At 40.7% G+C, this 15,698-nt stretch overlaps 1 protein-coding gene across 2 annotated transcripts; it reads right to left on the bottom strand.

Moving 5' to 3' along the window:
- Positions 1–6,069: 6,069 nt before the first annotated feature.
- rps26 (ribosomal protein S26) lies at positions 6,070–13,603 on the bottom strand. Of its 2 annotated transcripts, none has more exons than XM_060938458.1 (4): positions 13,516–13,603; positions 9,915–10,092; positions 7,023–7,153; positions 6,070–6,160 (listed from the first exon to the last, which is right to left on the bottom strand). In XM_060938458.1, exons 1-4 carry the CDS (start codon positions 13,516–13,518, stop codon positions 6,125–6,127), a joined length of 348 nt encoding a protein of 115 aa, XP_060794441.1. In that variant the 5' UTR covers positions 13,519–13,603; the 3' UTR covers positions 6,070–6,124. The 2 variants fall into 2 exon arrangements, with proteins under 2 accessions (XP_060794441.1, XP_060794440.1); XM_060938457.1 differs by lacking the exon at positions 13,516–13,603 and adding an exon at positions 13,265–13,309.
- Positions 13,604–15,698: the final 2,095 nt, after the last annotated feature.

The raw sequence follows: 15,698 nt of genomic DNA, 5'->3' as shown, positions 1-15,698 counted from the left end.
GAGATCCTACTGTACTCAATGGTGACTGAGCTTTGGAACATATTCTTTTGCTTTCTGAAATTGCTCGATTGCACTGATTTCTGATAAAAAAAAAAAATGCTATTTAGGGAAAATAAGTACAAATTTGATACTATGTAGGTTATAAAGACAGTGTGTTGTTTTTAAAGTTCTATAAATACTATTTTCCTAACGAAAGGAATTGTCACAAAGGGTTTCCGAGCAGAAAATTCTCCTTGTGTTGTAAAATCGGTGCTTGGTTGTTCGTGTGGCTTCTGCCCTTAATATTGGCCTTGTATCCTGTACGCTTGTCCTGTGTGAACATGTCACGTAAAAAAATTAACCTTCTCATGGTACACTTCACTCCCGAAAGAGACCGATCGCTGCGGGACAGGAGTAAAACATCATTGCGGAATTTTGTACTGTCCTGCCAAGATGTATATCGTGGCCTGTTTTAGTCCTTTCTTGCACAAAGTGAGATAAAGCACCAATGAACAAATTTTGAGAATATCGAAGAGTTTGTCGTTTGAGGTTCGTTCAGTACCGCCTTTTCAGTCGTGGCCAGTGCTTAAGGATACTCGAATGTCGTGGCATGTTTGTGAAGATGGTCGACTATTTCCCAAACCTGCTTCTGTATGATTCCCCTGATCTAGTGTTTGACTTCCTGCTAGCTGAAATGCATTGGGAGAGAGAGGGAGAGAGACCTCGTAACCTTAATGTGTGTTTGGAGCCATGCCAGTGAAAGCCTCCGGAGTGAACGAGTTCAGAAGTAGACTCTAAACGAGACCAAAACCAGTATTTCCTCTACGTTAAGTCAATTAGCTTTGCACCCTTCATAGCTGAAGAGAATTCATCCTCCTCCTACCAAACTTTTTTTTTTTTTAAATGTACTTGAAGATATTTAAGAAACAAAAATATCAAATGATGCTTCTTAACAATGCACTTAATGGTTGAAATGAATTTATGTAAATAAGTACATGGTATGTATGAGTGAGAAGGTAGCATGTGTGCTTATTTGCTTTGCTGGAAATCTGGAACTGTTCAGCTTGTATATCAGCTGCAAATTTCCCCCCACGTACCTTCATCACAGCCTCCGTTTTGTTTGTTTTTTGTTTATCCCTCCCTCCGAAAGTTTCTTTCTTTCCCTGACCCTTGTACGTGATGAACTTTTAAAATGAATATTTTTAAATGAACTGTGAAGCAACCATCAAACGCAAGTGCGAGAGTGTGAGCATTTTCGTGAGGCAGGGACGACGCTCCCTTTCATACTTACAGGCTTTCTCCTGGGCTCAATGTTTTTAAAGGCTTTGTGAAAAAAAAAAAATATGTATGACAAAGAAAAAACTCTTTACCTCAAATTTGTTAAAATAAAAAACTGCCTCATGTTCTTTAAAAAAAAGGTGTGTTGGTTTCAAGAGGTGTTGTTTTGGTTTTAAGGAGTGACCCAGCATTCAGTTGAAGTAATTTTTCATGTCCAATAAAGTAATGTTTATTGTATCTCCTGTCCACTTAAACATCTCAGCTCTTGCTTTCCACTTTGACTTTCATGGTGTTGTGATTTTCTTCTCTATCCAATGTGTGAAAGGACTGAAGAGCATGATTTGCAAAACGGTCGACTCCTGGAAATGAAGCGTTGCTGGGGGATTTTTTTTTTCTTTTCTTTTTCCCTCCCCTCCAATTACAAATGGACAGATTAACTGGGCGTCTCATAGTCTTCTCGCAGCCAGGCATGGACAAGTCATTTATTTTTTCACTTTTACTCTGATCCTCGATTTAAGGGGTAGGAAGTTCAACAACATCTACAGCTTCAAACTTCCCACTGTTTTCCGGTTCAGCTTCGCACAGCCCTGAAATTTTTCATCCAAAAAATTGCATACGGATGTCAAAATGTTAAAGGGTAATGCCCTACCCTGCCAAAAAAATATTAACAAGTGTTGCCAAGCAAAACAAATGTCACCCAGTAGCATTTATGATGAATATGAAGGAAGAAATATGAATATGAAGAAAAATGACTTTGACCTTGTACAGTGTGTGAACGTACTTTGCCAAGAGACATGGTTCTGATTCTCTGATGCTCTCAACCAATCAGAACACACCATACTACTCTCAGCCAATCCGAACACACCGTACTGGGCGATTTGTTACACTCTTGCATAACAATGACATAGTGGCTACCGCCTCTATATGAAGCAGTAGCCACAAAAACCTTGACCGGATGACCCCCAAAATGTTGACGGTTCTATTTGAGACCAACGCCCATCTATCCTGAAAGTTTCATGAAGATTGGTCCAGCCGTTTTCCCGTAATATCGTTAACAAAAAACAAACACAGAAACCCCACCGAAAACAATACCTCACCCCGCTTACTCTGTAGTGGGCGAGGTGGAAGTAATAATAAATTGCGCCCGCTAATATTTGGTTGTACCACCTTTAGCCTTGATTACGCTATGTTTTTACCGTGGCATTGTTTCAGTAAACTTGTGTAATGTCACAACATTTATTTCAGGCCAGAGTTGTATTAATTTTTTCCCTGAGATCTTGTAATGATAAGAACTACTGCGTGAAGTCTTCTCCAGCACATCCTAAAGAATCTCAATGGGGTTAAGGTCAGGACTCTGTGGTGGCCAATTCATGTGTGAAAATGATTCCTCATGCACCCTGAACCACTCTTTCATAATCCGAGTCCTAATTTTATGTCCGTGCTATCGGGGAAGAAACAATCCATTGATGTGATGATAACCTGGTCATTCAGGTCGTCAGCAGATTTCATTTTATTGCCGGGCCTCGACCTGACCAACTGAAGCAACCCCAGATCGTAACTCCGCCTCCAGAAGCTTGTACAGTGGCCACTATGTATGATGGATCTATCGATTTATGAGCTTCCCTTCTCCCTCAGACACGCCCATCACTCAGGAATTGGGTCAATCTGGACTCATCAGACCACATGACCTTTTTCCATTGCTCCTAATTAGCCTCGCTCACAAGTGGTTTTCTTACGGCTGTTTAGTCCCAATCGTGAGTTTTCATGTTGAGTGTGGAAATGCTCCGACTTTCACTATTAAACATAGCTGTGAGCTCAACTGACTTTTTTTTTTTTTAAATAATTCAGCTTCACCAAGCATTTGTGATCTCTGATCATAGTCAGTCAGGATCTTTTTCCAACCACATTTCTTGCACAAAGGTGACAGTTCACCACTATCCTTCCAGGTTTTAATAAAGCGTTGGACAGTTCTTTACCCAATTCCGGTCATTTCAGAAGTCTCCTCAGTTGTTTTTCTTTGTTTGAGCCAGGCTAATAATTTGACCTTCTGAAACACAGGAACAACTTTTCCATGAGTATGAGATACGTCTTCTGGTATGTTTAAGAAAAGAGAAGCTACTCACTGCATCAGTTCAGGTTAAAAGAATTGTTGCCAGCTGAAACACAATCACTGCAGTAATTATCCAATCAGAGGCCCTTATGTATTTGCTCATTTAAATCCAAACGGTGATTTTTGTTTGGCTGGACAGTGTAGGCTTTTTACCCCAGAACTCGGACTCCAACCATTAATGGAAAGGCGGTGCAGTCAAAAACATAAAGTCAGTGGTCAAGTTGAATTTCTACATGGTTTATTTCATGCTTTGAGCTTTAACTGCAGAAAATCAAGCCTTTACTTACCTTTAAATTTAACAAAAAAAAAAACTTATTCAGAAGGCTTCACTATTTTCAGAACTGAAGCTTTTGTCACATTTTTGCTTTTTTTACAGCTCTCATGCTGGTGAGCAGAACAGCTACGCCAGTAGCATACGGTCATCAACTTGAATATTTTGCTGATTAAAACAGTCTGCTCAAATGCTGAGGGAATCTGACACCAATTCAGACGATCATGCAGTCGTTTTCAAAATAAAATGTCCCTGACAAGGTCTTAGTCAGCTCTGTTACCTCAATGCTACATACAGCGACTGTACAACAATGATCCGAGTACACTTACAATTAACCTATTCTATTACACACAAATTACTTGGATTTTCATCTCCATTTATAGCCCCAAACAGTATTAGTCAATCTACACCAGCGTTTCTCAACCTTTTTTCAGTCACGGCACCATTCAGCAGTATGCAAATTCTCAAGGCACCCCATATAAAATATACGCAGTCACGCTGACGTTGTGACATGGAAAAGGGGGCAGCGAGACAAATTTTGATGCATGAGGCGGCGATGATCTACATTAGTGTAACTTGTTTTTTTGGAATTTTAATTAACTTTATTTATTTCAATGTTAGAATATATAATTTTTTGATGGCAGCCCAGTTGAGAAAGGCTGATCTACACTACCATTCAAAAGTTTGGGGTCAGTTAGAAATGTCCACATTTTTGAGAGAAGAAAATTGTTTGGTCATTAAAATGACATCAAATTGATCAAAAATACTGTCCAGACATTAATGTTGTAAATGACTATGGTAGCTGGAAACAGCTGTTCATGAATGAAATATCTGCATAAACGTAGAGAGGCCCATTATCATCAACAATTAGTCTTGAGTTCCAGTGGAACGCTGTGTTCACTAATGCAAGTCTGTCACTTTAAAAGATTAAATGATTATAACCCTTATATAAGGGTTATAACCCTTTTGCAGTTCTCTTAATACAGTTGAAGACAGTTGCACTGATCACAGAACCAGTAAAACCGGGCTTCTTCAGACTAGTTAAGTATCTGGTGCATCAGCAAATGTGGGTTTGGCTACTGACTCAAAATGGCCAGAAACAAAGAACTTTCTCCTGAAACTCCTGTCTGTTCTTGTTCTGAGATATGAAGGCAATTCCATGTGAGAAATTGCCAAGAAGCTGAATATCTCCTACAATACTTTGTACTATTCCCTTCACAGAGCAGCACAAACTGGCTTGAACTGCAATAGAAAGCAGAGAGGAAGGCCCTGATATACAACTGTGCAAGAGGATAAAATTCATTACTGTGTAGTTTGAGAAACCGATGCCTCACAGGTCCTCAACTGGCAGCATCATTAAACAGGACCAGTCTCAACATTGACAGTGATGAGGCGACTCCAGGAAGCTGGCCTTCTAGGGAGAGTTGAAGAAAAAGCCCTATCCGAGAATGTCCAATAAAAAGAAAAGATTGAGATGGGCAAAACAACACTGGACACAGGAAGATTGGAAAAAAAGTTATAGGTAGATGAATCCAAAGTTTGTGTTCAGATCACAAAGAACATCATTCGTGAGACGCAGACCAAATGAAAAGATGCTGCAGGACAGTTTGACACCATCTGGCAAGCCTTGGGGAGGCAATGTGATGGTCTGGGGCTGCTTTGGTGGTGGTAAAGTGGGAGATTTGTACTGGGTGAAAGGGACCTTGAAGAAGGAAGGCTATCAGTCCATTTTGCATCACCATGTCATACCCTGTGGACAGCGCTTGATAGGAACCGATTTTGTCCTACAACAGGACAATGACCCAAAGCACACCTCCAAACTATGCAAGGACTATTTCGAAAAGAAGCAGACAGCTGGCATTCTGTCGATAATGGAGTGGCCAGTACAGTCACCGGATCTCAACCCTATTGAGCTGTTATGGGAGCAGCTTGACTGAATAGTACAGAAGTAGTGCCCATCAAGCCAACCCAACGTGAGAGGTGCTCCAGGAAGCATGGGGTGAAATCTCTTCAGATTACCTCAACAAATTGACATCTAGAATGCCCAAGGTCTGCCAAGCTGTAATCACTGCAAATGGAGGGTTCTTTGATGAGTCAATGACTATTTTTTTATTCACTTTGTAATATTTTCTCTTCAAACTCATTTCATGGGTTTTTTTTTCATAGAAAACAAGGATATTTCTAACAGACCCTAAATTTCTGAATGGCAATGTAAATATAAAGAGCAGACTTCCAGTTTATGGTGGCACCTTGTGTACTTTTGGAACCAGTGATCATTTATTGGAATCCAAGAGATTCAAAGTACTGGATTTGACTACAGAATAGTGATTAATATTAGAAAAACTGACCAGGACAAACATCTTTACAGAAAGTGACAAACTCATGAAACAAAACGCAAACCAAAAAAACAAAACACCACACACAATCCACATGGTCTTAAGGAGGCATTATTTATTTACGTACAAACATCAGCAAAATGCTCCACTTCACATGGGCTTAGCTGGGACTCTTGGGACAGCACCCTAAAGGGGGGAAAAAAAGAAAAAAAAAAACAGCGGTGTGAATTTTCAGTGCACCTACTACCACACGTAGTGTCATTAACATGAACTGATTCTTTTAAAGGAACAGTCCACCGTACTTCCATAATGAAATATGCTCTTATCTGAATTGAGACGAGCTGATCCGTACCTCTCCGAGCTTTGCGCGACCTCCCAGTCAGTCAGACGCGCTGTCACTCCTGTTAGCAATGTAGCTAGGCTCAGTATGGCCAATGGTATTTTTTGGGGCTGTAGTTAGATGCGACCAAACTCTTCCGCGTTTTTCCTGTTTACATAGGTTTATATGACCAGTGATATGAAACAAGTTGTTGCACAAATTGAAACGTAGCGATTTTCTATGCTATGGAAAGTCCGCACTATAATGACAGGCGTACTAACACCTTCTGCGCGCTTCGGCAGCGCATTGATACGGAGCTCAGATATCAATGCGCTGCCGAAGCACGCAGAAGGTGTTAGTACGCCTGTCATTATAGTGCGCACTTTCCATAGCATAGAAAATCGCTACGTTTCAATTTGTGTAACTGAACTTGTTTCATATCGCTGGTCATATAAACCTATGTAAACAGGAAAAACGCAGAAGAGTTTGGTCGCATCTAACTACAGCCCCAAAAAAATACCATTGGCCATGCTGAGCCTAGCTACATTGCTAACAGGAGTGACAGCGCGTCTGACTGACTGGGAGGTCGCGCAAAGCTCGGAGAGGTACGGAGCAGCTCGTCTCAATTCAGATAAGAGCGTATTTCATTATGGAAGTACGGTGGACTGTTCCTTTAAGGTTATAAAATCCAGATTCTCCAACTTGTCTTCAGCGAGTGTTGAAACTTACAGCAGGTCTGAAGCGTGGAGGTGGCGTACGGTCCTTCCTGGCCTCACGTGATCGGTTCCTCACCACTTTGCTGTGGATGGCACAGCTCACGCAGTAATGAAGCTTCACGTACAGCTTTGGCAGAATGTAAGCTAGAGAGAGAGAGAGAAAACAGTGTGCTCAAAAGTATTTCAGATTATTTATATATTTAAAACACCTGATGACAGCACAAAATTGACATTTAATGGGGGGAGGAAAAAAGAAAGAAGGAAAAATCATTTCAAAATGGATTTTGGTGCATCTGAAAGAGAACAGTTGCCTTAACGCCTTGCTGCCCATGTTTCATTAATCAGAAGGCAACATTTGACCAATATACCTCAAGTTCACTTGTCCCAAAAGTATGTTATGCTGGCTGGACTTGTGAATATTTTGTGAACACACAAACTACGTCTTCGAAATAAAATTTTAAATCCAAAGCAATTGCAAATAACAATACATCCTCAAACTGCATCCTCTCGGTCAGTTTTCTCTCTCTCTTTTTTTTTTTTTTTAAATAAAGTAAGGTTGACACTGGATTGTGGGATATATCCATGACTGGGGGGGTCCTTGGAACATACTTTTTGGACACAATGGCTTCAGAAGAGTGTCATTAACTTTTGTTTACATTTCAGACACACCCCTGATCACTCAATCAGTTTCTTCTTCACTGCAATAATAATGAATTTTGGACAAGTACCAACATCAGTTACCGGCTAGTGGCCTAATGGTTAGCGTGTCCGCCTCTCGATCAGGAGATCATGAGTTCTACTCACGGTCGGGTCATACCAAAGACCATCATAAAAATGGCACCTATTGCCGTCTGGCAAGGCACGCTGCAATACAGATACAAGTGGGGAGTCAAACTCTCGTGGTTACCAGAGGACCCGCCCTCCACTGTAACCCTATCTATGCAATAGGCGAGAGGCCGAGGGATACAGAAACGGAGATCGGCGCCGCCCTATGCGCCACATGGCGTGGGAAGGACTTTGATTTGATGACCAAGATCAGTCACAACATCTCAGAAGATGCTTCATGATCTCATTTCATATTTATTGACCAGCCAGATACTGCAGATTATAACTAAAGCATGTTGAGTAAATCCACACAGCTGGCTCCGGTATCCTTGACTTGCAAGTGACGTCAAAGCAAAACAGAAACCCGGATGTCGGCCATGTTGGTGGATATACAAACGCGGGGTCAAGCGACGTTCCATACAAAACAGTCACGCGTGCGCAACTCTTTGTTTTTCCACTGCTTTAAGCATTCTTTTAGCTCTGCCGTATCTTTGTGCTGTATATGGTTACAGCAGCACTCGTGACCGTGGCACGTTCCGATTTTTTAGAATTCCGTCCGTGATTCGGAAAGAGGGCGAGGAAACTCTGAGACTTAGTACGGAGAGGAGACGAGCACAGCTGAACAACATCGGCAGGGCTGATCTAACAGAGGCGAAAACCAAAACAGCTCGTGTTTGCAGTGATCATTTTATCTCAGGTGAGATTCAAAAGCTTTCTCGATACCATTATGGAAGAATTTTATTTCATGTTGCTACAATTTTGCTATAAAATGAGCGTTCTCTTGTCGTGGTTCACTCGGTCGTTGTTATAATTTTATAATTATAAAATTGTTATTTTAGAGCAGTTGACCTGAAATAAATTGAAATGTGATTTGTGAGCCATAAAGCTAGAGACTTGTCAAAATTTCACACTTCGTCTGTTTACACATAGAAGTAAACTAAATGCAAAAGAAACCCTAACTTACCCTTGCAAGCACAACTGCTTTGTTATCGTTGACTGGTTTAATTAAAGGGGAACGGAAGGCAAATTTATCATCAAAATTCTCTCTCTCTCATTTTATTAAATATCAGAAGGCATTTTTGATAGCCATTTTGTCGCTGCTATAGCCAGTTCTGAGTGTTTGAAATATGCTCTGTAATATATCAGTCCATATGTCAAAGCAATGGCCGTAAACAAGATTCATCGAGACCTGTGCGAGACATCGTAGGACGGAAGTAAAACGTACAGCGGAAATCAAAGTGACCGACATCTGCCAACGTTATCAAAAGACGCGCGCGCCTTCTTTCGAACGCTGACGTAATCAAGCCGGAAGTTTTGTTTGCTTTGATAGCAATCAGGAAAGTTTGAAAAAAGTAGGCAGTAATCGTCATTTAAACTTGTTTTTGTGCAATATTTCGTTTGGAAAACGGTTTTCAAAACGGCGGCACTGACACCTGGCTGACACTTGACGTTTCGAAGTCTCGTACAAGTCTTGTGAAGATCGCGCGGATAAGCGACGCCTGCCGTGGATCAAATGAACCAAATTCAACACGGCTAAAAACCGAATAGGTCGGCAAGTATAATATTTAATTGCAATTAGTTGCCAACATGAGTCACGATATAAGGTTACTAAAACTGAAAACGTAACTGAATAATACGTTAATTAAGAAATAAAGCAAGTTTAAAAATGACTTCAGCTCCCCTTTAATAAGGTATTTACCCATCTAGAGACAAAGTAAAGTAGTGATCGGCTTCCATGGACTTAAGCCTTCATTTGAGATTTGTCGACCCAAGTCTGCCAAACCAGATAGAACGCGATATATCTGGGTACTCGATAGTCAGTAGAAGCGTCTTATCCTCCAAAAAAAATCAGACTTTTTTAAAAATAACGTCAAAAAACCACACATATCTATCTTCTCTTTGTATCGAATCTTCGCTCGACTGTTCAAATCGTGGCAATACGGAGAAAATTCAGCATTGTTTACAGACACGTTTTCAGCGGCTGCCATCCTAATTGCTTTGTATATCCGTCATCATGGCGGACGCTCATGACGTAGCACATTTTGATCATGTGGTCGCAAGTCACCACAATCATACGCACCATCGAACACACTAGCCTCAGAGATGTCCCTCACAGCCGCTGCCTCAACAATGTTCCTGATGACAAACTTCTTGATGGCCTTGTCTTTGGGGACACAGCGGGCACAGTTGGTACAGCGGATGGGCTGAACATGGCCACGGCCCTTCTTAGCACGGCCGTTGTTCCTCCTTTTCTTGGTCTGGGGAAACAGGTTGACTGTTAATCATGAATACGAGAAGACACCAAGGACAAAGCGTTCAGACACTACAAGTACATCGTGTTGTACCGAGAATGAAAAAACTTTATCGTTAATGAGAGAGTTGTTGATTCAAAGTTTATTTTAATTCAGCGTTGGGCCACTTAAGCATATTAACCCTTGATTGACCACTACGCAACAATATAATTACACCACAGCATGAGAATTCTCAGTTCTGATTGGTCAGAAAGGGTGAATGAGATATATAAGCTTTTTGATATTTATGGAAAGAGTCTACACTGCCAGGAGGTTCTCTCTTTTCTCAGCAACATGATAATTGATGTTAATAGCTGCTTAATGCAAGTGATTAACAAAAAAACTTGTCTCATGGACAATTAACATTAAAGACAACCAGGGTGCGATTTGTCAAAAAACCAGAAGGGGGGATGTTTTTTTTTTAAATCATGAAACGTCACAAAATTAAGGTAACAATAGGCTAACAGCTCAATAACATCCGATGATATCAAATGAATAACACTAAATGAAAACGAACACTAAACCAGAGATAGTACAGTAAATTCATCTTCCTATCTCTCTGACTAAATACACGAACACAAAGTTCGCATCGCTTGTCGCGTTGCTGTGATGTTTCTCTCCCTCCGGATTAAATGGACAGCGACTCGAAAATCACTGAAATACATGAATACTAAATGAACAGTTTGCTCTGATGGTGCAGTTCATGTGGCCTTTTCTACTTTCCCGTCGGTGCGTTATCCGCCGCGTTTCGCCCTACTTTAATCCACATTTCTGCGAATTTCTCAGCAGGGAAGGAACGCACGTCTGGCCCATTGACAGCGAGGAAAAGAAGGCTGTCAGTGTGGATACATTCATTCTGTTGCGCTCATCAGTAAGGATGTGATTCATGGCGCTAAATCCACGTTCACACTCTGATTATCTACAATGTATCTATTTGCTGGGGATGTTCGTAGGGTTGCCAACTTTCTCATATCCAAATGAGGGACACTTTGTTCCGGGTGCGGACAAGTACCGGTACAGGCCCTGTACACGCACCCCAGCACCCCAAAATAGTTACAGTACCGAATCGCCTTTAGGTGAGTGTTTCAAATGTAGGCCACTACAAATTCATTTCTAAAATAGAGCTTTTAAAAATTAATAGACCAATTAATGGATATTTTTAAGTAACTTAATGCAAAATAACAAACAATTCTAATATTATTGTCTCATTTTTCTCTTTTAAACTTTGGCCAAATAATTCATCAGGCCATATTTATGAAGGCAATGTCATAAACTGAAAAATGATCTGCTGTAGCTGTAAAACCCTGATATTTGCTTAATTGTCCATTTGAAAACCCTAAGAACCTTCTGCAATGCTTCATAGCAGAAGAAGAAGAGAGAAAGACATCACAAAGGCAGGAGTGAGGCAGAAAAGCTCCCCTACTATAGGCTGAGGTCTATCCTGTTTCGGAAGGGTTTTTTTTAAGCTATCTGCTATCCTTATCGAACAGTTAGGCTGGATCCACTGGCTGCACCATCTGCTCTAGTTCAGTGATTCTCAAACTGTGGTACGCGGGCTCCATTCTAGTGGTACGCCAAAGAATCACTTAAATATAAATAAAATTTAAAAAATAAAATAAAACGTGAAATACTATCCATAATATCCGAATGGATGAAAATATCTTATCAACCGATGACAAGAAAATGAAAGGAGATACAAATTAAAGTTAATAATTTAAAAAAAGTTTGCAAGTGCTTCTGGGTAGCCATACGTAGCGTACGTACGCATTCCCGCCAGTTCCGCTGACAGACGGTTATCCGCCATTGGTAGACTAGGCTGTGATGGGAAAAGGTGGAGGTGGCTTTGCTAATTATGACGAGTACGACAAAATTACTGTCGTGGCTTAAATCCGCGAATGCGAGCGTGGATCAGGAGAGACGGAGAACTGAAGAGGACGTGTGTGAGCCGAGCGCGAATGCTAACGACAGTGGCAAAACCAGCCCCAGAACTGCTAGCAAACGGCAGAAACCAGTGAGGAGGAAGTATGAGGAAAAATACATAAAATTGGGATTCATTTGGAGCGGGACAGAGGAGCCGCCCAGGCCGCAGTGTGTTGTATGCGGGGACAGTCCTTTTTTTTTTTTTTACTTAACATTTAAGTACAGTACAGTTATTTAACTTAAGTACATTTTCATTTAATGTTTAAGAACTGCATTTTAATATTTATTTTAGTACAATGTTTATTTCACTTTTATGTGCAATTAATTTTATTTGATTCATTATTTAAGTACAGTGTTTTATTTTCCTATATTTAAACAGTGTTACTGTTCAAAGTACTGTGTGTAATGTTACAGTAGCCAACAATATTAAATATACTTGTTAAATAAAACCTCCGCCTTGTTTTTAATGAATACTTAGGCCTACTACGCTACTGTATTTTAATGTTGGTCATTATGGTGGTACTTGGAGAGCCAAGTATTTTCTGAGGTGGTACTTGGTGAAAAAAGTTTGAGAACCACTGCTCTAGTTTAATTTGATGCCTATTTTGTCAGTATAGCTTAAAAATTCAGGATATGGCAACAGTGAATGGTTTTAAATCGCAGATGACCGCGACTCGCTGTAATAGCGCTTCTCACGGCAATTACGCGATTTACACCACAGCATTGGAGTGAGGGGCAGGATCTGTCCCTGACCGGACAAATTAAAATTACCCAAAAAAACAGGATGTCCCGCTCAATACGGGACGGTTGGCAACCCTAGACGTTGGTGAACATCAAAGCTGCCACTTCGGGTCACTTTGAAAGTGAGTGCAATGTAGACCATAGAAAACTGTCACAACATGCCTGTCATGTCAACTTTTTTTTGGTTTGTTTGTTTGTTTGTTTGTTTGTTTTATTGACGGGGTTGTCCCCGAGGATTTTTTTTTCAGCAGAGATAAAAACCAGAGGGGGGGGGGGAATGATTCCCCCCCAGCAAATCGCACCCAGAAGACAACTATAAAGGGATAAAAATGTGACGTAAACGGATAAAATAACAGTAAGGGTACGTGATGTTATTGGAAAATAATCAACTTCAGGCATCACAATAGAAAGCAACCTTCATGTACATTGGTATTATTCCCACTACAATAATAAAGCGTTTCATATGGACTGCTCCTACCATGAGTATGTAATTAACTTCCGGTCTCATTCCACAAAGAGCGCTAGCTTAGCTTAGCTTAATTTAGCTTAGCATTATTCATCAGAATAGCTGCAATATACGAACCCGTTTCGGTCATAACCGCTGTCTAATGTGAAATTAGTAACTTTAAAACTTAATTTCCGTCCTCCAGACTCCCAAACAAACACAAAACCCGTTAAAACGGCCCGAAAACATCAAACCTGGACTTGAATGAAAAAAAATTCACTCACCATTTTGACTTAACTGGCACGCGAGAGACCCGGAAGCGGTATTACGTAGCTTATAAAGACGGTGTGATGATTTGTCTTGCATTCTTGTACATCCTGCATGCCAAGGACCCATTAGTATCTGTCGTGTCCGCCTGACTAAAAATCATCCAAACTTTCTGACCCCAACGGAAGTTTTCTTTCTTGAAAAATATTTTATCGCACCCACTCAACTTGTAAAGTATAATAATAATAATAATAATAATAATTTCTGACAAAACATGACAAAGCAAGTTCTTGACAGGTAGCTCGGTTAATTAGTGAATTTGTTTATTCCGTGAGCATGATTTTTACCGCAGTTAATTATTTCACTGGCACTGAAACACTGCTGCATTGCTTGAATAACGCTTTGAGGCTTTGAATCAGGCACTAAAATGAGCTGTCCTCTGTTTCATCCAATGAGGTTGCGAGCCCAGAAGCGGAAACGAAGGGATGCAGGAATAACCAAAGGCGTTTATATTTTAGCGCTCTAGAATTCTCGAATCTGATTGGTCAGAAGGTAGTGACGGTTTCAAGGCAAATCTAAGGCGTTCTCTTACTGTTTCTATGGTAACAGTTTGCACAGGACTTGTATGGCTACGATTCACATAATCTTAGAGCCGCATCACATCACTCCATCATCACTTACAGCACGCTGTAATCAGTTAAATTCCTATTTCATTTCCATGAACTGTATCAAACTCTTGGGTTCTGGATGAAATTGTGTAGAAATAATTTTTCATCACAATGACCCTCAGTATCGAACATTACAGCATGGGCACCATGGGCCCTGGAGCCAGTGGAGGGCCTTGGACTTAAAGGTTCTGACTGCAAAGTTGAATTCTGGGCAAAATGTTCTGTTTCTATTGCTGTTGTAGCTTCGAGATGTTTCGCTGCTGCACACACCGTGCATCCTATTCATTGCCAAGATAAAATGCGTCCCGCATTTTACAATTCCAGAGATTGCCGAAGCAAGTGAGCAACAAAATAACGTGACCGCCGTGGGGCATGTTTGACCTTCTTTTAACCAAAACAAGTCGGCATGGGCAAACATGGTGAACTCTGCTCTCCCGCCAGCTACGGTAAAAGCCAGCGGAAAAGAAAAGGAAAGCCTGCCTAGTGAGTGTAACTGCAAGATAGAGCAAGGTTAGATAACGTGTCATTTTTCTGGACAGATAACTAAATCATTCTAGCCAGTGCTTAGCTATCTTAGCTTTAGAACGTATGGGCTCGACTCCACGGTCGCGAGTATGGACTTGTACACCTAATGTTTTGATCTTACGGAGAAAGAAACAATAACACAAAAGCAGTAACAGAGAAAGGATACATTCGTCTTTTGTTTCACAGATCTACAGTGGTGCTTGAAAGTTTGTGAACCCTTTAGAATTTTCTATATTTCTGCATAAACATGACCTAAAACATCATCAGATTTTCACACAAGTCCTAAAAGTAGATAAAGAGAACCCAGTTAAACAAATGAGACAAAAATATTATACTTGGTCATTTATTTATTGAGGAAAATGAGCCAATGTTACATATCTGTGAGTGGCAAAAGTATGTGAACCTCTAGGATTAGCAGTTAATTTGAAGGTGAAATTAGAGTCAGGTGTTTTCAATCAATGGGATGACAATCAGGTGTGAGTGGGCACCCTGTTTTATTTAAAGAACAGGGATCTATCAAAGTCTGATCTTCACAACACGTTTGTGGAAGTGTATCATGACACGAACAAAGGAGATTTCTGAGGACCTCAGACAAAGCGTTGTTGATGCTCACCAGGTTGGAAAAGGTTACAAAACCATCTCTAAAGAGTTTGGACTCCACCAATCCACAGTCAGACAGATTGGGTACAAATGGAGGAAATTCAAGACCATTGTTACCCTCCCCAGGAGTGGTCGACCAACAAAGATCACTCCAAGAGCAAGGCATGTAATAGTCGGCGAGGTCACAAAGGACCCCAGGGTAACTTCTAAGCAACTGAAGGCCTCTCTCACATTGACTAATGTTAATGTTCATGAGTCCACCATCAGAACACTGAACAACAATGGTGTGCATGGCAGGGTTGCAAGGAGAAAACCACTGCTCTCCAAAAAGAACATTGCTGCTCATCTGCAGTTTGCTAAAGATCACGTGGACAACCCAGAAGGCTATTGGAAAAACGTTTTGTGGA

The sequence above is a fragment of the Neoarius graeffei genome, chromosome 13 (genome assembly GCF_027579695.1).
Source record: "Neoarius graeffei isolate fNeoGra1 chromosome 13, fNeoGra1.pri, whole genome shotgun sequence".
NCBI lineage: Eukaryota > Metazoa > Chordata > Actinopteri > Siluriformes > Ariidae > Neoarius > Neoarius graeffei.
This window is presented reverse-complemented; position numbering and strand designations above follow the sequence as displayed.